The sequence below is a fragment of the Musca domestica genome, unplaced genomic scaffold (genome assembly GCF_030504385.1).
Source record: "Musca domestica strain aabys unplaced genomic scaffold, Musca_domestica.polishedcontigs.V.1.1 3, whole genome shotgun sequence".
In the NCBI taxonomy this organism is placed as follows: Eukaryota; Metazoa; Arthropoda; class Insecta; order Diptera; family Muscidae; genus Musca; species Musca domestica.
Genome location: NW_026712299.1, coordinates 9,562,975 through 9,586,138, shown reverse-complemented (window position 1 = coordinate 9,586,138; position 23,164 = coordinate 9,562,975). Strand labels below are relative to the sequence as shown.

General features: G+C 33.5%; 1 protein-coding gene across 3 annotated transcripts in view; it reads left to right on the top strand.

The window, feature by feature from the left end:
* Window positions 1–17,200, top strand: part of LOC101897386 (ATP-binding cassette sub-family G member 1) — a 181,363-nt gene extending 164,163 nt beyond the window's left edge. For all 3 annotated transcript variants that reach the window (XM_020039411.2, XM_005176165.2, XM_011297034.3), the window contains 5 exons: window positions 3,319–3,624; window positions 10,021–11,399; window positions 11,478–11,578; window positions 16,428–16,716; window positions 16,774–17,200. In XM_020039411.2, the coding sequence (XP_019894970.1) occupies window positions 3,319–3,624; window positions 10,021–11,399; window positions 11,478–11,578; window positions 16,428–16,716; window positions 16,774–16,985 (2,287 nt within the window). In that variant the 3' untranslated portion in view covers window positions 16,986–17,200. The remainder of the gene's footprint in view (window positions 1–3,318; window positions 3,625–10,020; window positions 11,400–11,477; window positions 11,579–16,427; window positions 16,717–16,773) is intronic.
* The last annotated feature ends 5,964 nt before the right edge of the window (window positions 17,201–23,164 follow it).

Genomic DNA, 23,164 nt, shown 5'->3' with positions numbered 1-23,164 from the left:
GCAAAAGGAAACGAGATAGACCCATAGTTCCTTTTGATGATCTGCATAGAATCACATTCTGAGTCGATTTATGCATGTCTGTCCGTCCGTCCTTCTGTCCATGTATTTTTGTAAACAAAGTGCAGTTCGCATTTATTGCCCTATCCAGATGAAATTTTGCACAAATCAATTATTTGGCCCAAGGAGAAACCCTATTGAAATTGGAGATAATCGGTCAAAATTTAGATATAGCTCCCATATATATCTTCGTCCGATTTGCTTTTTATTGTGCACCAAACGTGTAATATCAGTCCGAATAGTATGGAATTTTGTATGCCAAAATAAGTATGCCAAATTTGATCGAAATCGGTTCAGATATAGCTATAGCTCCCATATATATTGTTCATCCGATTTGTTATTTTTGTTCTCCGCAGCCGTAATATGCACTCTGTAGCGACAATATTTGGGGAAATATATCAAATACAGCTCAGAAATACATTTGCTAAATTTTATCGAGATCGGTTCAGATTTGGATATAGCTCCCATATATAATATCGTCCGATTTACCTTTGATTGTACACCAAACGTCTAATATTTGCCCAAATTGGATGAAATTTGGCACTTACGACCGAATTGAGTCTAGAAGCTAGTATGTCAAATTTGGTGAAGATCGGTTCAGATATAGCTATAGCTCCCATATATACTGTTCATCCGATTTGTCATATTTGTTACCCACAGCCGTAACATGCACTCCGTAACAACGATATTCAGGGAAATATATCAAATACAGCTCAGAAATATCTTTTCCAAATTTTATCGAGATCGGTTCCGATTTGGATGTAGCTCCCATATATATTTTTATATCCGATTTCAAATTATTTGTGCACCAAATGTGCAATACAAGTCCGAATTTAAAAGATACAAATGCTTCGGCATATTTAGTTCTTTGAACTTTAAATTATAATCATAGCGTGTATGATTGAATTCTCCCATAAAAAACTTTTAATTGTTATGCGCAGCTCTACTAAATTAGCAAATTGGTGTAAGGTATCATAAAGTCGGCCCCGCCTGACTTTAAGACTTTCTTTACTGGTTGTTAATATAATTCCTTCTCGAAGTGATATCATGCACTCTATAGCAATGTTAGTTGGTATAAAAGATTAAAATGTCTCCGTCAAATTTAATAAAAATCGATTCAGAATTGGATTGCCCCCTAATATATGGATGGCCTCCCATATATTAGTTCCCTCTGAAAACAAACTATAACTGCTCTAATAGGTGGTTTGAGGTACTTCAAATAAATTCTTGTGTTACGGGAGATCTACTAAATATGAATAGTGGTGTGGGATATCATATAGTCTGCCCCGTCCGACTTTTGGCTTTTTCTTACTGGTTGCAAGTAAAAACGAATTTAAATTGATGGGAAGCATTTTAACCCAGACGAGCTTCTTATAAGTGCCACTATTAAAGAGACATAAGTTATAATCAAATCTATTGGAAAATAGTTTAAGTAAATTGTGGCTACGACTTTAAAAATACTTTGTAATCGATGGTACGGATATTCCAAACCTCTTGCATACACCAGAGGTCTTCACAAATCCCGTGGTGCCAATTTTGTTGAAAAATGCGGGCAAAGTTATAAAGTTGAACTTTGTTAGATTTTTTATAAGAAAGTCTTCCACCCAGGCTGACGGACAAAGAGCCATAGAAAAATAGACTAAAAATTTTCCTCAGCTACAAAAATTGAGAATAATTGGAATACTCAAATATATCCTTTATCCGATGGTGAAGGAATAACTTTTAAACTCATCATAAACTATTAATGTATTTTTATACCCTCCACCATATTATGGAGGGGGGTATAACTTTGTCATTCCGTTTGTAACTCTTCGAAATACTCATATCAGACCCAACAAAGAATAAATATTCTTGATCAGCGTAGAATTCTACGGCGATTTAGCGATGCCCGTCTGTCTGTCCGTTGTAATCAGGCTACCTTTCGAACGAATTGGGATAGAAGGCTAAAATTTTGCACACATGTTTATTTTTCCAGTAGGCAGGCTAAGTTCGTAGGTCCACGTTTTCATATAGCCCCCATATAGCGGTAACTCCCGATATTCGGTATTTTAATGATTTTAGCGACATTATTTACCAGAATTGTTTCAAATTACGTATTTAGAGTTTGTAGTGGGAACTGCAGTCTGTGACAGAAAATTGCCTATGCAGGTCCAGGTCTTCGTATAGGCCCCACATATCAGTACCTTCCTATATTCGGTATTTTGACGAGTTTAGGCACAATACCCCCGAAATTGTTTGAGATGTCGTATTTGAAGTCCGTAATGGATGTTACAGCCAGTAACAGGAAATTATCTACGCTTGTCCAGGTCTTCGAACAGCTCCGGTATAACGGTACATCCCTATATACGATATTTTGATGATTTTAGCTGCATTTATTTCCGTTTAGCCGTTTATTTCAAGTTTCGAATTCGAATATGGCCTATGTAGGTCCACGTCGTATAGACCCCAATATAACGGCTATATTCGGTATTTTTAAAATTTTAACAGATTTTTTTAAGGATTTTATTTTCTGAAACCAAATTCGTTCCAAATGGTTGAAGGTATTCAAAGTTCGGCCCGGCCGAAATTACTGCTTTTTTAACTTGTTTAATATCATAACCTAACTCTATGTTAATTATGTCGAGGTCAGCAAATGTAATTTTTTTTTTAATAAAAATCCATAAAATTCTGAGACAACTAGACTAAGCATCAAAGTCGAAAGTAATTTGGAGTATTTGAGAAAAAAAAATAATAGTTTATTACCTACAGCTCAGAACTTTCAGGCATGACACTTTGTGCTGTGTAAAAACGTGAAATATTGTACCCAGGGAAGAATATTCCAAGCGTCACATGAAGTTATATAGACGACTTCGAATAAGGTTCTACAGATGGAAAACCATTTATAAGAAATTCTATAGAACGAAACTCTATAGATAGAAGTCATATTTATAAAAAACATATTTAAAGGCATTTTATTTAAAAAATACTCTTTACCAGCCCCCTAATCAACCTTAAACCTATTTTTAATAACATTTCATATAAAAGGGATAAATATTTACATTTTACTTATTTTTATGCCATTATCCATCCTTACAATTCCTCTCTTTCTCCCCATGAAAATCATACCCAATATTAAAAAAAAAACAAATAATCTTTTAGTATTTATTTTCATATTATACATACATTAGCTCCCCCCCTCCCCCTTGTTTCATCACAATTTGCTGCTATGACTACTTTATTAACATTTTTGTTTTTTTCTTCTCTTCCCTTATTTTCTTGCAGCTCACAAAATAATCTCTGCAATGGCGTTATATCCGGCAATCATATATTGGCGCCAAAAATTCAAAACAGCTGCAGCCCCAATGGCCAGAAAAAGGGCACCGTCTCCCTAACCCATCTGCCCCAGAGGCCACCGGTCGATATTGAATTCACAGAAATCTCATATTCTGTATCGGAGGGACGACGGCGCGGCTTTAAGACAATATTAAAAGGTGTTTCGGGCAAATTTCGCAATGGTGAGCTGACGGCAATAATGGGACCTTCGGGTGCTGGCAAAAGTACGCTGATGAATATTTTAGCAGGATATAAGTAAGTGGCAATATATATATATATATATATATATATAACTACAAATATAATGAATGAATGAAAGAGCGAATGAAAGCAGGCAAGAAAGGGAGCAAAAAAAGAAGGACAAGTGTCCTTCCATAGTAGGAGAGAAATTCGAATAACACACACACACGTACAAACTTAGTTAGATGGATAATCTGACAATGTTAATTAAAAGTGGGGGGACGAATAATTGGAGACAATGTCGTTGAATGTGACATTTCTGTTAATCTTTCTTTTTTTGGACTTGAAGTTTCTATTTTGTGTTCGTGACAGGAGGAGAGGGGGATTTTAAGTGGTTCCTACTTAAACTTTTTGGGAAAATTTAAGTTTATCAGTTCCCTTAATATTAAATGCCTTATTAATCAAGGATTCAAGGATATCATTTTAGAGAAGTTTTTTTAATGATAACAAATCTCAATATTTTTCAATAATCACAAGGAAAATCCAGCAGATTATAAAAGTAGTGCTAAAAAAAGGAGACACGTGTATCGTCGGTTTAAAAATGTACATTACAAAGTAGCCTAAATAGTGTGGGAAAAGGGATCTTCCTCCTCCATATTTTTTGAAATTTTCGGAAGAAATGTCCTTTGAATGCATTGATTTTTTGGATATAGTATTTTGATTGAAGCTGTAATCCAAAGTCATCTGTCATATTTCAAAGCTTGTCGTGAAATATACAGGGCGAGATGAAAAAACTACAACCAAGTGACAGCTCATTATACTGTTTAGAAGAATACAAAAGCATTTTGGTGAGAATTTTCCAGAAAAAAGTTATTCGTAATGGAATTCAAGCCTAATAGTGAGATTTCTTTATATTTGGCTGGAAAACCACAAGTTGCTATCGTTAGAGCACTCCAGCATTTAAATGTGAATAAATCTTTTGTGTCTCGTGCCATCGCTCGTTACCGTGATACTAGTAGCATAGCCCGACGTCAAGGAAGTGGACGGAAGAAACAGCAACATCAGCAGAAATGGTTCGAAAAGTAAAGAAGCGACTTGATCGAAACCCTCGTCGCAGTGACCGAAAAATGGCTCGTGAGCTGAACATATCGCAATATTCCATTCGGCAAATATTGAAATATGAGCTCCGGGTAAAGGTATTGAAATTCCAAAAAGTGCAAGAACTTACACCGCAACAGAAAGAAAATTGACTCAAAAGAGCTAATCAGTTGCTTCGCTTGGCCGAAAGTGGTGAACTGCCGAATTTGGTTTTCTCCGATAAGAAAACATTCGTTGTCCAGCAGTTTGTAAACAAACTAAATGATCGTGTTTACTTGCCAAAGAGGTCAGGTGAAAATGTGCACCTTCGGTTGGCCACCAGAACTCAAGCGCCGGCCATGGTGATGATGTGTGCCGCCATAACAGCCGATGGTCGGTCTCCGCTCATATTAATCAACGGTGGCATCAGAATAAATTCCGAATATTATCGCGAAAATATTCTGAAGGGTGTATTAAAGCCTTGGGCACGCAAACATTTTGGACGCAGGTCTTGGACATTCCAACAGGACTCAACACCATCGCACTCAGCACGCGCTACCCAAGAATGGTTATAAAATGAGGTTCCTCGCTTCATTTCAGCGCACAATGGCCACCAAAATCTCCGGATACCAATCCGTTGGAGTATTGTGTCTGGAGTATTTTGGAAAGCAAGGTTGGCACTTAAAAAATATCAAAGTGTCGATCACTTCAAGCAAGCGCTTCGCCGGGGATGGGCCAAAATACCGAAGACGGTTTCATTGGCCGTTTGAGGGGCATAATTCGTGCCAAAGGTGACCAATTCGAACAAATCTATACTTATTCTAAAATTTGATGATATTTCCGACATTTTTTGCTTTCATTCAATAAAATTTAAAAAAAATATTAAAAATTATGGCGTTTGACATTGCTGCCGTTTTTTTATCTCACCCTGTATTAGTCAAGTTTTTCCTCTCTTTTTTTTGGATAGATTAATAGGAAAATGTTTACTTTCTAACCCAAAAATGTCTACAAAATATTACATTTTGAAATTTACCGAGGAGGATATTAGTAAAACCATTGCAAAATGGATCCACATCATATTTTTTTGACCAAAAGTATTTCAACGTGTCTATATGTAAACCCAAGAAACCAACAGTGACGTCGATACCTAATTTCAGAATAACATATCTTACCCAACAGCACGATTTGTGGCATTTTGCATTTTTCGTATTTTTTCCATTTCGTCATTTCCAAAACACATCCTTCTCTCAATACAAACAGTAACAGTGACATATCAAATATAGGATTTCAGCTCCACCCTTTCAGCCAATATCAAATTAAGTAACATTTAGTACGCCTCTCCAAAACTATCTACATCCCTCCATCCCGGGCACCAAAATTAGTACCATTTAGTACATTTCGAACAATTTTAGTACGCAATATCTGAATCCTAGATACAAACGGAGACCTCAATATCAATTTTCAGGATTCCAGCTCCTGACATTTACTTAATATGAAATTTAGTAACGTTTTCTACTTTTCATATAATTTTAGTACTCCTTTGTAAAACCGTTCGATACCTTAATAAAAGACACCAAACCAACTTTTACGTTTTCAGCTCTATCACTTCGCCAAATACCAAATTTAGTACTTTTCGTAGGACGCATTTCTAAACCACCACCAAATCAAATTAAACGAAGATACCATCGGTAATTTAAATATCACATTTCAGAATTGTATCTCTATCCCTTCATCCAATACCAAATATAGTACCATTCAGTACTTTCCATACAATTATAGTACGCATTTGCAAAAGGACCTCCATATCTCAATTCCAGAGAACAGCAGACACCTCAATATCTATTTTAAGGATTCCAGCACTATCCCTTAACCCAATTCCAAATTTAGTACCATTTAGTACTTTTCGTACAAATATAGGACACATTTTCAAACCACAACTAATGTCAAACCACCACTAAGTATCAAATTTCAGAATTGTATTTATATGCCCTCACCCAAACCAAATATAGAACCATTTAATATTTTTGGTACAGATTTTCGATACCACCTCCACATGTCCAGACTACACCTGAACAGCGATCCCAATATTAAATTTTGGATTTCAAGCACTATTTTTTCACCCTAAACCAAATTATACTAAATATAGTACAATTTAGTACTTTTTGTGAACTTATAGTACACATTTAAAAAACCACCTGTTTATCATAAACCTACCACCCCAATACAAAATTTAAAAATTTCAGCTTTATCTGTTTACCCTGTTCCAAAGTTAGTACCTTTTCGTACAGTTTGCACACTTAGTACACATTTCCAAAACCACCTTCAGCCTTGATTCTCATACCAAATTTCAAGCTTTTAGCTCTCTCCATTTACATAAAAGCAAATGGTACAATTTTAGATGTTTAGTACCATTTTAGTACTTTTTGTAACCTTAAAGTTCAAATGTTCAAACCCCCTTTGGAACATATATCCTGCACTCCATATCATTCAAAACTTACGATTTCTAGCTCATTACATCTGTCTAATAAAAAGTATTCAATTTATAGTACGTTTTAGTACTTTTCATACCCTTTTAGTACGAATTTCCAGAAACCCAGCCTTACGCCTACGCACCAAGACTGACCCTTGTGCCAAAATTTCAAGATTCTAGCTTCAGGCGTTTCTTCAGGTCCTTGATCATCGTTCAGACAGTCATTTATATCTCTATTCTTTTATATATAGCTAACTGACCAGGACCCTTTTCAATATATTCCAATTTCCATTATGATCATTTCCATTACAATAATCCCTATAACATGAAATCCATAAGACCTTCCCATATGTTACTTATATAAAATCAATATTTTTCATTTGACTTCGGACGACCCATTTTCAATAAATAATTCCTCCAACATATGCATACATGTATGTATGTATACATGTACATATGTATGTCTGTATGGGTTCAAACGCCAAAATGCTTTTCATTTTTATCTTTGAAATTTCCGTTTTGTCTGAATTATAGATTTCGTACATTCGGGTACAAACACACACACTCACATGCACTCTCCTGTCACTTCCCGTATTGAACGAAAGGCATTTCGGCAGATTTTCCTCTTAACAGGATAATAACAAAAAATGTATATATGTATATACATACGTATATATATGAATGCTGCGAGGGTTTTCCAGAGAGAATGTATGGACGAATGACAGCAAAAATTGTTTTTGTTGCCACTTTGGGTTGGATTGTTGTTGGTGGCATTTCCTTATTCATTAAGGCTCTTTTGGCATGGATTTGCGATTGCGATTCGTTGCTCTGCTTTTGCTCTTTTTTTTTTTGGAGGGGATAAATTTCGTATATAACTGACAGCGATGTTGGATGAATATCCGAAACATATGTTATTTAATGGGAGAGGGAAAGAAATTCCGTTTTGTGTTTTTTTTTTCTCCGGATGCTTTAAATTTATGTCAAGGAAGACATTTTGAATAAGAGTTCACTGAATTAGGAAGGAAAACAAAACATGGCTAAAGAAGGTCGATTAAAGCACTTAAGAGAGTCACTTTTTTATAAAAAAACCTGAGCTCAAGATGTCATTGGAACAAGTTAAAGAGTATCAAACGATTTTGCGAATAAATGTATACCCTCAGCCAAATATATTTTGACTTCTGTGAAGATTATTCGAATTGTTGACACTCTATGGAGTAGGTTCCGAAGGAATGTACTGTGGTACTAGAAATAATGGGATGTGTGCACTAAAAATAATATTAAGGTTTCCAAAGTTTGTACGAAGTTAGATAATCCCGATAGTCTTTGGGAAAATAGCCCTAAATATTCACGCTTCAGAGATCCTATTTTTTAAATTCTTCCTTAAAAAATTGTCTACAAATCCACGTTCGAGAGGTCTGGTGGTCCTTGAAAAAAAATTGAAAAACAGAATTCAGCGCTTTGTCCTTGAAAAAATATTCTTTAAAAAATCCACGTTTCCGATGAAAAAATATTCTTTAAAAAATCCACGTTTCCGATGAAAAAATATTCTTTAAAAAATCCACGTTTCCGATGAAAAAATATTCTTTAAAAAATCCACGTTTCCGATGAAAAAATATTCTATAAAAAATCCACGTTTCCGATGAAAAAATATTCTTTAAAAAATCCACGTTTCCGATGAAAAAATATTCTTTAAAAAATCCACGTTTCCGATGAAAAAATATTCTTTAAAAATCCACGTTTCCAAAATCTGATAGTCCTTGAAAAAATATTATTTAGAAAATATTATTTAGATTTTCTTAAAAATCTACGCAATAGAGCTCAGAAGTCCTTGGAAAAATAGTCTCAAAATTCACGTTTCAGAGCTCTAATTGTTCTTAGAAAATATGGTTAAAAAACTAAATTTCGAAGCTATGATATTCCTTGAAAAATATTTTTAAAAATCAATTTTCAGAGCTCTAATAATCCTTGAAAAATATTTTTTAAAAAATCCACGTTTCCGATGACTGATAGTCCTTAAAAAAATATTCTTTAAAAATTCGATTTCCGATGTCTGATAGTCCTTAAAAAAATATTCTTTAAAAATTCGATTTCCGATGTCTGATAGTCCTTGAAAAAATATTCTTTAAAAATCCTCGTTTCCGATGTCTGATAGTCCTTGAAAAAATGTTCTTTAAAAAATCCACGTTTCCGAGATGATAGTCTTTTAAAAATATATTCTTTAAAAATCCACGTTTCCGATGTCTGATAGTCCTTGAAAAAATATTCTTTAAAAATCCACGATTCCGTTGTCTGATAGTCCATGAAAAAATATTCTTTAAAAATCCACGATTCCGATGTCTGATAGTCCTTGAAAAAATGTTCTTTAAAAAATCCACGTTTCCGAGATGATAGTCTTTTAAAAAAATATTCTTTAAAAATCCACGTTTCCGATGTCTGATAGTCCTTGAAAAAATATTCTTTAAAAATCCACGATTCCGAAGTCTGATAGTCCTTGAAAAAATATTCTTTAAAAATCCATGTTTCCGAGATGTGATAGTCCTTGAAAAAATATTCTTTAAAAAATCGACATTTCAGAGCTCTAATAGTCCTTGAAAAAATATTCTTTAAATATCCACGATTCCGAGATCTGATATTGCTTCAAAAAATATTTAACACTCCACGTTTCAGGGGCCTTATAGTCCTTAAAAATTCTTTAAATGGAAGTTTCAGAGCTCTGATAGTCCCTAAAAATATTCTTAAAAATCCACATCTCAGAGCTCAAGTCCTTAAAAAACATTCGTAAAAATTTACCTTTCGGAATTTTTCAGAAAGTTGTCTAAATTTTATAGATCACAGCTCTCAATATTTTCCTGTATCAACACCTCTCTCCTATTTTGCTCTATTCTAATCACAACTTCTCTCTGTCTTTCTTTTTCTCTTTCCAGAACATCCCAGCTGAGCGGCTCGGTGCTTATCAACGGCAAGGAGCGTAACCTGCGACGTTTCCGCAAGCTCTCCTGCTACATTATGCAGGATGATGTTCTCATTGCCAATTTGTCGGTGCGCGAGGCCATGATGGTCTCGGCCAATCTGAAGTTGGGCAAAAACATGAATTTGGCTGCCAAAAAAGTCGTAGTCGATGAAATTCTCGAAACCATCGGTCTAATCGAATCAAGCAATACCAAGACTTGTAATCTCTCCGGAGGACAACGAAAACGACTCTCGATTGCCTTGGAGTTGGTGAATAATCCACCCGTTATGTTTTTCGACGAACCCACATCGGGTCTGGACAGTTCGACGTGCTTCCAATTGATATCGCTGTTGAAGTCGCTGGCACGCGGTGGCCGTACCATTGTTTGTACAATACATCAACCGTCCGCCAGGCTGTTTGAGAAATTCGATCATTTGTATATGCTGGCCGAGGGTCAGTGTATGTACGAGGGACGGGTGAGGGCTTTGGTGCCATTTTTATCCTCTCTGGGCTATGATTGTCCATCGTATCACAATCCGGCCGATTATGTGCTCGAGGTGGCCAGCGGTGAATATGGTGAGTGTGTACCGAAACTGGTGGCAGCGGTCAAGAGTGGTGTCTGCAAGAAGTATAGCCAAAAGAACTATGGCCTCGATATAAGCAAGGACATTACCAATGACATTGCCAAGGGCAATGGCTCGGCGGCCAATGTCGGCAATTCGGGCGTTGTTGCAAATACCACCACTGTAGTGTTGGCCGATGAAAAATCCAAACTGGATGAACCATCATCAGCGGCCGAATTGGAACTGAACTCATCGAGCATCCTGAAACCACCGAAACTAGAAACCCAAGAGAGTCAGCAATCCGATTGTTCGGTCAACAATATGCCAACACGCAATAGTGGCGATCACACGGGTGAAGATAGTTGTAGCTACAGTTCCAAGGGTGGCCAGAGTACCAATGCCACCACCAATGTGACTGGCTCGAATGGCAATGGTGCTGGGGGAGGCGGTAGTGGTGGTGGTGGCGGCAATGGTAACTCCGGTGCCGGCTGTACCACCTCACTGCTGGACTCACACGAAAGTGTTATTGCTATGCCGAACAAATCCGGCTTTCCCACCAGTGGTTGGGCCCAATTTTGGATATTGCTCAAACGTTCCTTTGTCACAATTATGCGCGATCGCATGCTGACCCATATGCGGCTGGCGTCGCACATTATTGTTGGTGCCATTATTGGCATGATCTATTACGATGTCGGCAACGAGGCCTCCAAGGTGATGAGTAATGCTGGTTGTATATTTTTTACCACACTATTTACCATGTTTACAGCAATGATGCCCACAATATTGACATGTAAGTGAAGAGGGAAGAGAGAGGAGGGTGTGTTATTTGAATTGGAAATTGTATTAATTTTACATGTTTTTCTTGCAGTCCCCACAGAAATGTCGGTGTTTGTACGAGAGCATTTAAATTATTGGTATTCACTTAAGGCTTTTTATTTTGCTAAAACAATGGCTGATCTACCATTTCAGGTAAGAAAAGAAATTATGAAAATGACCTTAAAATAGTTTCAGAATACTCGGATCAACTTGAGTTATGATACCATTTAAAATATTTTTTTAAAATCCAAAAAATACATATCTCAAAAATAAATGAAATAAAAATTTAAAAATAATTAAAAAAAATTTGATCGACAAAAATTCAGAATTGTAGATGTTTGATTAGAAATATCCTCTTAAAATTCCTGTAGGCCTTAAGATAGGCCTTAAGGATTGTGTCGTAGATAGCCCTTAAAAATCCGAAAATAGGGATTTCGTTATACATTCCACATTATTTCAATACCCCTGAGATTGAGGCTCAATTATACTCCAAAAATTTCAGTACTGCAGCTCAGATAGGTTACTAAAAAGCCTTAATATTAAAAGTTTTTAACTCAGTTAGGACTTCAATGTCTGTAAAAAAATTAAGACTGAAGCTCCAATATGCCTTCAAAACTAATCTTTAAATTTTTGGATTATACCTCCGATTAGTTTTAAAAATGTTTAGGGTTGTAACTCACATAGGTCTCCAGAAACACATTTTATAAAAAATTCCGAATAAAGACTCACATATGTCTTCACAAAAAAAAATCTTAAAAATTCTGATATATGTTCTGTAGCTCAGATATGCTCTTAAAAATTCCAGAATTATAACGTACGTAGTTCTAAACAAATGATTAAAAAAAAATAGTTTTGGCCTCAAATATTCACTAGGAGTTTTGGAAAATATAGACTTTCATAAGAAATCATAAGAAATGTATGATAAAGAACATGTAAATATGCCCCAGACAAAAAACAAGGGAACTGATAAAGACTGGTGCCTCTTTCTGAAACCTAGGTATCCCCTGCCTTAACCCTGATAAAAATTACAATCGTTCTCCACTAATAAACAAACGTTGTTTTTTTAAGAACAACAATAATGGAATTATGCCTAAACACTTTGCAAAAACAAAATACCATTGAAAAATTAAAATTCAGAGCTCTGAGCAACGTAAAAATCCCAGTTTCAGATATTTTATAGCCTCTTGAATATTTTTTAAAACTCAGATAATATTTTTTCTGAAGAAATCCATTCTTAAACAAACCCTTTTTTTATTTAAAAAACAACAATAATGGGATTAAGCCTGACCACCACAATAACAAAATACCATTGAAAAATTAAAATTCAGAGCTCAGAGCAACATAAAAATCTCAGTTTCAGAGATTTTATAGCCTCTTGAATATTCTTTAAAACTCAGATAATCTTTTGTCTGAAGAAATCCATTCTTAAATTCTTCCTTGAAAATATTAAAAAAAATCAGAGCTCAGCTCCTTAATAATATTCTGAAAAACCACACTTCATAGCTCATATAGTCTTTGACGACTGTACTTAAAATAATCACTTATTTTAATATTTCTGGCCCTCAAAAAATATTTTCAATATCAATCCCAAGCTGTGAAAGTCCTTGAAAAATGATAAAAAAAAAACGTGGGTTTCAAAACTTTTATAGGCTTTGAAAAATTATTAAAATGTTTTCGAGCTCTTAAATCTTTCACAACTATTCTTAAGAAATACACGCATCATTGCTCTGATTGTCCTTGAAAAATATTCTTCAAAGCCCGAGTTTTAGTACTCAGTTAGTCCCCAAAAATATTCCTAGAAAATATTCTAAAAATAGTCTTAAAAATTCACTATTCAATAGTCGGATAGACCTAGAATTATTCTTTTTGAGGCTATGTTGTTTCTGAAAAAAATATTTTAAAAAGTCCAAGTTTTAACTCTGATAATCCCTAAAAAATCTTAAAAAATAACATTTCAGAACTCTGATACTTCTAGAAAAATCTTTTTTAAAATCCACGATTTACCTCAAATGTCTATAAATAATAAAATTACAGAGCTCTGATAGTTCTTAAAAAATATTTCTCAAAGTTGACGTTTCAAAATGTGTTAAAAAGTTCACGTTTTAGAGTTCTGATAGTCTTAAAAATCCATGTATATAAATATTTTCAAAAATGCTGATTTCAGATAATGCTTAAAAAATATTTGAAAAAAATCTATGTTTCAGAGTTCTAAAACTTGTTAAAAAATCACGTTCAGGGTTGTGGAAAATCTGCATTTCATAGCTCGGATAGCCATTGAAAAATATTCTTATAAGTTCCACTTTTCAGACTCTAATAGTAATTAAACTTTTTTAAGAAAATCCACGTTTGCAGCAACGCTTCAGATTTCAGACAGTCCTTCAAAATATTTTTAAAAATCCACGTTGTCCCAGAAAAAGAGCCCACATTTCGGACAGTTCTAAAAATGTTATTCATTAGAAATCCTTCTCTGATAGTCGTTAAAAAATAAATTTCAAAATCCATGTTTCAGGGTTCTGAAAGTACACAAAGATATATTCAAGAAAAAAAAAAAACTACAATTTATAGCTCGTACAGTCCTTGAAAAATTGACTTAAAAAGTCCACTTCCAGACCTACAGTAGCCATTAAAAATAAGTTAAAATACTCACTTTTTAGATAGTCCTGTCTACATTCAAATTTTCTTTAAAATAAAATACTTTTAAAAAATTCCAACTCAGACTAGAAAAATATTTTTAAAATCCACGCGTCATATAAAAGATAGTCCTTAAAAAATATTTTGAAAAATCCACAATTCATACTTCAGATAGACCTTTTTAAGTCCAGGTCCAGTCTAGTCTGTGGAAATTATTCCTAAAAATAAAAATCCAAGTTTATAGGTTAAAAAGGATTTTAAAAAATTGAATTTGTAGGTCTGCTGATTTTTGAAATAATATTTTTTAAAATATAAATGTTTGTAGTTCTTAAGCATGGTCCTAAAATCCACGTCCTAGGTTTTCTTATAAAAAATCCACATTTCAAAATATTTCTAAAGCTTCACTCTTTAAAGCTAAAATAGTTATTGAAATAATATTCCTAAAGAAATCCTCGAAGTATGGAAGCTCCCAAAGTGCTCAAACCATTATTCTTAAAATCTTCACATTTTAGAAACTAATTAAAAAATCAATTGTCCTTGAAAAATCTTCTCAAAAATCCAAAAATTGTGACAATCTGTAAAAAAATCCAAAAATTTTGAAACATTTTGTTATTTTAACAAGTATTCCTAATATATCCGTCGTTAAAAAGTCCGTCCTATAGTCCTTTACAAATATTCTTGAAACTTCCAAAACTTTACACCTCCAATAGCCTTTATTCAGATATGTATTATTTTTATACCCTTCACCATAGTATATAGGCCTCATATAACGGTTCCTCCCGATATTCGGTATTTTGATGATTTTAGCGACATTATTCACCGGAATTGTTTGAAAATTCGTATATGAAGTTCGTAATGGATACTACAGCCTAAGACAGAAAATTGTCTGAACCTTCTATAGCCGCCATAAAATCGTAGCTCCTTTTATTCTGTATTTTGATGATATTAGCGACATTATTTACCAGAACTGTTTCAAATTTCGTATTTCAAGTTCGGAACCAATGACAAAAAAAAACCAGTAAAGAAAGTCCTAAAGTCAGGCGGGGCCGATTTTATAATACCCTACACCACTTTGCTAATTTAGTTGAGCTCCACTTAATAATTAAAAGTTTTTATGGGAGAATTCAATCATACACGCTATGATTATAATTCTAATTTAAAGTTCAAAGGACTAAATATGCCGAAGCATTTGTATCTTTTAAATTCGGAATTGTATTGCCCATTTGATGCGAAATTAATTTGAAATCGGATAAAAATATATATGGGAACTATATCCAAATCTGAACCGATCTTGATAAAATTTGGCAAAGATATTTCTGAGTTGTATTTGATATATTTCCCTGAATATCGTTGTTACGGAGTGCATATTACGGCTGTGGGTAACAAATACAATAAATCGGATGAACAATATATATGGGAGCTATAACTATATCTGAACCGATCTTCACCAAATTTGGCATACTACCTTCTAGACTAAATTCGGTCGTATGTGCCAAATTCCATTCCATTTGGACAAATATTAGACGTTTGGTGCACAATAAATGGTAAATCGGACGAAGTTATATATGGGAGCTATATCCAAATCTGAACCGATCTCGATAAAATTTAGCAAAATTATTTCTGAGCTGCATTTGATATATTTCCCCAAATATTGTTGTTACAGAGTGCATATTACGGCTGCGGAGGACAAAAATAACAAATCGGATGAACAATATATATGGGAACTATAGCTATATCTGAACCGATTTCGATAAAATTTGGCATACTTATTTTCAGGCCTAATTTGGTTGTATGTGCAAAATTCCATACTATTCGGGCTGATATTACACGTTTGGTGCACAATAAAAGGCAAATCGGACGAAGATATATATGGGAGCTATATCTAATTTTTTACCGATTATCTCCAATTTCAATAGGGTTCGTCCTTGGGCCAAACAAATGTTGTTTGCAAAATTTCATCTCAATCGGATAATAAATGCGACCTGTATTTTGTTCACAAACGGACGGACGGACTGACATGCATAAATCAACTCAGAAAGTGATTCTATGCAGATCATCAAAAGGAAATATGGGTCTATCTCGTTTCCTTTTGCCTGTTACAAACAAATGCACAAAGACATAATACCCTGACCACCTTATGATGTAAGGTATAAAAATAATGTAGAACTACGTCTTTGTATAGCTTCCATATAAAGGTTTTCATTTGAGCGGTATTTTTCGGCGTATTTTTTTTTTTTTTTTTTTTTTTTTTTGAAAATTTTCAAATTCCCTCAGAATGGTGTAGAGTATAAAAATTTCGGCCCGGCCGAACTTAACTGTTTTTTTACTTGCCTTAATTAATTCTCTTTTTTTTCATTCCTTTATCTTGCAGATTATCTTCTCTAGCGTTTATGTCATCGTAGTGTATTATCTAACATCCCAGCCCATGGAACCGCAGCGGGTGACAATGTTTGTGGTAATATGTGTGCTGACATCGCTGGTGGCCCAATCGTTGGGTTTGCTCATTGGTGCTGGCATGAATATAGAAGCTGGTGTTTTTCTGGGGCCTGTTACCACTATACCGACCATATTGTTTTCGGGTTTCTTTGTGAACTTTGATACAATACCGGGCTATTTGCAGTGGGTGACCTATGTCAGTTATGTGCGCTATGGATTTGAGGGTAAGTATCTACTAGATATTATTTTCGAGGAAATTTAATTAAAACCCCTCTTTTTAGGAGCCATGGTATCGATTTATGGCATGGATCGGGCCAAACTGCAGTGTGATGCCATGTACTGTCACTTCCGTAGTCCGAAGAAATTCTTGGAGGAGATGTCCATGGACAAAGCAGAGTATTGGATTGATGCTGTGGCGTTGATTGGCATATTTATTGCTTTGAGAATTATAGCCTATTTTGTGCTGCGTTGGAAGTTACACATGATACGTTAAACGTAGACGTAACGTAGTGCATGCATGCGATCGAGCGAGCTGGCGAGCAGATCAACCAACTATATAATCCCGGATAAAAATCAAGCAAAAAACATTAAGAAAATAGCAGAAGTTAGAAGTTAGTTGAACACCACATGATATAGTATTAGGTTTAGGATTTTTTCAGTGTGTGTGTGTACGAACGCGCGTAGAATTTCATAGAGCCAGTCGGGCAGTCAGTCAGTCAGTCAGTCATACTGAGAAAAAGAAATGTTACTTACATATATTTCTTCTGTAAACGACTTCTGTAGGCCTATACTACATACAGACAGACAGACAAACCAACATGCATACATACATACATACCTACATATATTTAGTATTAGCAATGAGACAGACAAACAAAACAAACAAACATTTTTATTCTCAATATGGTGTGATATGTAATGTGTTTTTTTATATAAATATATATATGATGAAAAATATTGAAAACATATTTATATATATAAAACAACAACAACAAAAAATAGTTTATTCTATTTTCGATATTATATATACGTTTTTTTGTATTTTCTATTCTTAACTCTTTTTTTTTTTGTAATTTTTATTCCGCAATATTCTTGAAATTACCATACTCGTATGCTATTATATATAAACTAGAATTAATATTATTGTATTATATTTATTGTGATGTTTATATACATATTTCTTTTTTTGCATAAATTGAATTTTCAATTTAAGTTTTTTTTTCTCTGTTCAATGGAAGCTGTGGCATTATTTTAAAAAACAAAGTTTACATGTTTATGTGTTTAATTTTTTTTTATTATTTTCAATTGTATTAGAAAAATATTCTTTTTTTTATGAACTCTGTGTGAATTTTGATACATTATACATATTCTTTGTGTGTAAGTAGTTTATAATTTTAGGTAAATTTTTCGGAGAAATAGAAAACAAACAAACAAAATGTCTACTGGTCTTGAGTGATACAGTTTTAATATATATATTGATATTTAAAATAATAAATACAACATTGAAAATGAAGAGATTATTTTGTTAATGACAGATGAAATTATTGTTTTCACATTAAAGTTGATGAAAATTGTAAAGAAGCTACTTGAAATGCCACTCTAGTAGAAATATGTGGCTTTATTTGGGTTTTGTACAAATGTGATTGAAAAAAGATGTGAAGGAAAGAATTGTTAAATGAGATATGTTCTAAAGAAAATATTTTCATATCATGTGTTTATGGAAAAAGAATCTAGCATCTGGGGTCCCAGAATATTATGTGAATGAGTCATATAGATCTAAGAACTTCTTTCATTAAGTTTTCCACTGTGTGTTATAGTTCCCAGAGCACTATCGTTAAAAATGTGATTCTTCATGAATTAAAATTTAAAAATTTCCCAAATTTATCAGTGTTTTGATATCATGTATTTTCCGTAATTTTGAAAACAAAGTACCAATGTGGTTGTAATACATATGAAGTCGTAGACCCTTATTATTCCTATGTGTATACATAGTTCCAATAGAATGTCTAATTTTTAAAGTATGCCCACTTTTTAAAGTAGTTTCAATAAATATTAAAATTTGAAAAAAATATTTTGGAATCAATACGCCCTTTTTCGCAATTCAGGTTCTTGAATATAAAACTAATTTTATTTTTTTTTTTTTTTTTGAGTACCTATAGGTGCTAACATTTAGGGTTTTAAAATGTTCACTCAAAATTTGTAATTTTCTCCAGTTTGTTTAATGAAAAGGTGGTCTTTTCAGACCAGAGGATTTCTTTACGCATTCTATTGAGGGTATCTTAAATTTGTCATTGCATTTTTAAATCCTCGAAACAAATATTTAAGACTCCACAAAGTATATATTGTGGACAAGCATAAAATTCTATTCAATGTCGGCCCGTGTCGTATGTGGCGATTAAATGTTACTTAAATGTGGTATAGACCTCATAAAATGGTACTTACCGATATCCAGAATTTTGTTGATAAAAGTTATATAAAATGATCCTCCAAAGATTCATTAGTTTAATGATTGAAGAAAATTTTTCTATAAAAGTGTTTCAAACTTGGGATTTGAAGTTTGCAATGGCTCTCTGCTAGAAAATTGTCTATACAAGTAAGTCCACGTTTTCATATTGACCTCTTGATATTTGGTATTTCGATGATCCTAGCTACATTTTTTAAGAGAATTTTTCAAAATTTGTTTTTAAAAATAACATACCGCACAAATGTAGGACCAATTCATTTTTAGAAATATATTTTAAAAATGCTACTTTCCAAATGGAGGGGCGAAATAAAAGTTCAGATCAAAGTTACTTGTTGAAACTTTAAAATAAGGGTTCCTCGTGAAGAAAGAATTACATATCGAATTGTGTATTGAGATCTAAGGGACATTTAAAACCATTCCAACTGGCTCCACATTTTAAAGTATCCACCCATTCATATGGTACGGCGCCTTTTAAACTTTAAAAGTTGTTAATATTTTTTGCATTTCCATTTGAAACACCACAACGTTTTTCCAGTCCAATTTTCTATTCGCTCCAAATGTAATTAGACATTTTGGATTCTTAATCTGAGTCCTTGTAAAAAATGTTGAATATAGGTCCATGATTTTGTGAGCCTCTGTATAACTGCATCTATTGTTTTCGGCATTTTGAATTTCTCAGCATGAAATTCCAACAGCATAAACTAAAAATATTATATGTTTTAAGGTCCTGGACAAAACCTCAAATGAGTAGAAAATCACAGGGCAAAAATGTTTAATATTTGAATATTCCTCTGGAAGTAGAAGTTTGAGACCTCAGAAGTTCTCAAATATTCCTGCTGAAAATTATCTACACTGGCACAGCATATACTTCGTATACAATTAGCCACATTGTGCTACAGGCTTTGTTAATTTCTTTGTAACTGGCAAAATGATACAAAATAGATAAATCCTTTCGCTGATCTGTGTAAAATCGTATTTCTTGGACTAGGCGAACGTTATCTATATCTTCATCCGACTCCACATGTATTGTGCAGTGAATGTATTATATTAGCCCAAGTAGGATGGATTTTGCTCATACGACTGAATTCAGCCTAGAAGCAAGTCTACCAAATTTGGTAAAAATAGGTTCAAATATTGCTATAGCTCTGATATATGTGTATAATCCGACTTGATTTAAAAGCTCCTCAAAGTTGAAATATGTTTTCTATAACAATGATATTTGACACAAAATATCATATGCAGCATAGAAATGCCTTTGTAAAATGTTGTCGAAGACAGTACAGATTTAGGTATAGCTCCGAGACACACACGCACTACGTTCGACCAATTGGGTTTAATTTTGTTTCATACGATCAAGTTCCGACTAGAATAAACTCTTTCAACAAACGTTTATATGTCTCAAACGATTTTATATTTAATCCATCTGAATGTTATAATATTCACTCTATAGCACTCATAATTGTTACGAGAGGTCACCTGCATCAGAAAAAAATGCATTCGTCAAATTTCATGGAAATCGATTCAGATAAAGATATAGCTTTATATATTAGTCTGTAATGCGTATTTAATGATGATCGTAGTTGGAATGAATTGGCAATATAAAAGTATATTTTTTACGGATTTCTAGTCGACTTCGCTGGTGTAAAAAAATTTCAAAAAGTTTTTTTGAGAATCTCTCTAGAATTCGATTTGTTATCAATTTTTACTAGTTTTGAAGTGCTAGCCAACAATAGGCCGAAGTATTACTTTTCAAAATTTTTCACATTGGCACAACATCACGGAAATCCTTTTGGTTCCGAACCATAGACAAATGGATTTCAGCATTTGTATCTTAAAATTTGAATATTCGCGTTCTAATATTTTTCAGTTATGTAAAAATGTGTTAGGATAAATTTAAATAACTGTGATTGAACACCATAATCTTTTGACCCAAAACCACAATCTTTTATTCACTACTCAGACTTTTATTTTACAACTTGTAGCGACTATAGGTCAAGAAAATCATGCTGATTTGTCGAAAAATTTGGATGAAGTCTGAGTCGAGAAAAATAAGTCGACTCAATCTCTGAGTAGTAATATTCTATTTATTATTTTTTATACCCTCAGCCATATGGCTAGAGATGGTATATATCCTTTAATACGCCCAAAGCGTGTCTAGTCGAAATAACGGTTTTAGACCCTAGCTCTCTTTGGTCCAATTCCGTTTCGGGACATTTGGAGTCGATCTAGCAATGTCCGTCTCTCTTTCTGGGTGGCTGATTTGGTCCAATCTTAGTACATCGTAATATTTTTGTCAAACTTAGATCGAGTCCCCCCCCCCCCCCCCCCCCCCTCCGCAAAAGGACAAAATTTTCATAGAAAATAATTCACCGTATTTTTAGCAAATCGTGATATTTGCGTTACAGCAAGTTTGGGTGCGAGAATGAACAAGATCTGACTACTTCTTCTAGTACCTCCCCCACAAAGGGTCCAAATTTGGAATATCTAAAATGCGAAATATACTGCAGATTCTCTTCAAATTTCGCACATGCCAATATTTTTACAATTACAAAATCTGGTGCAAAGATGGAGCATAGCCGACCCCACAAAGGGTCAACATTTGGAATAACCAAATGCGAAATAAGCATTCGATTGTTTTCAAACATCGCACATCCAAATATTTCTACCAAAGCAAGATCTGATGTGTAAATGGGATATATCGGACCAGTCCTTTGAATACCTCCCCACAAAGGGTCAACATTCGGAATATCTAAAACGCTCATAATATGTGAAACATGCATCAGATTCTCTTTAAATTTCACACATCCCAATATTTTAACCATTACAAGATAGGGTGTGAAAATGGGATATAACGGCTCACACCTTTTAGTACCTCCTCCTCAAAGGTCAACACTTTTAATAAGATTGAATATATCGAATATATAAAACGAACTTTCTACGACAATCCGAGAGGCTTTCAAATCACCTTAGAAACATTCTCAAAACGTATGTCTTCTATAGCCGATGTCCAAAACTACTGCTAATGCTGAATTGGGGCACAATTTTACACCCTCACAAAATCTTGAAATTTGAAACATTACCCAAAAGGGTACCTTTGATTAGAAACCCTAGTAACACCTTTTAACCGATTTAGCCGTTATTTTATGTCATGGGGCCACAGTGTGAGAAAGAAATTCTTATACCGAAATTAATAATATTTTATTTTCGTAGTTGGAGTCGGAGTGGTGTGGAAAATGGATCTTGTGGTGGCTATAAGATTTAAAATTTATTCATGATTTTAACATTTTGCTTTCCTATCAAGGAAAATCCCTCAGTACCAAGCATAGATTGGAAATTTAGATTGCAAAATTTAGCCGACACAAAGTTCGGAAAGAGAGTCAAGATTGTCAGGTTTTCCCAAGAGTGGCAGGGAATGTTAATGAGAAAAAAGGAAAATTTAAAATGTTTTATTTAATCTAAGAAAGTTATTAGAGACAGCATTACAAGATGCAATAACCCATGTAGAATTTGTTGGGTAAAGTGGCTTCTTTTTAACAAACACACATTCTCTAACATCTGCAAGCCCATTGACTTGAAATGCTTGAAAAATAAATAATTTCAATATACTCCGTATCATTTAAAATATATTAAAGTGTTTCACTCAATCCCACCAGATTTCTTAATTTAATTATACAATTTTTGAAATTTAAACAATATTACCATCTTTGATAGAAAATTCGAAATTGATATTAAACAAAATACATTTTCAGTTTGTGTTCTTAATAAAAAATATACTTTTTTCGGTGTGAGTTAGTTCAATTTTTTACAACTATTTTTTAATTCTTTTTTTATTCTGTGAAATAAAGATTTTTTTAAAAACTATTCTTAATATAATATTCATTATAATAGTTATACATATACAACAACAACATATATATAAAAATGCAGAAACACATTTACACAAAAAAAGAAAAACAAACAATAGTATATATAAATTTAAATCGAAATATAGATTTCACAAATCCATTTATTAATTTAAGTATTTATTATAAGTTATTTAGCTTTTAAATAAAACAAAAAAAGGAACATGAAATGAAAAACCAACAATTATAAACCAAAACAAAAAACAAAAGAAAATATTAAAACAATATTCTAAAACTCAAACATCACAACCAATAACAATTCATAAATAAATAAAACAAATCAAACAAAAAAAAAGTTATATAAAA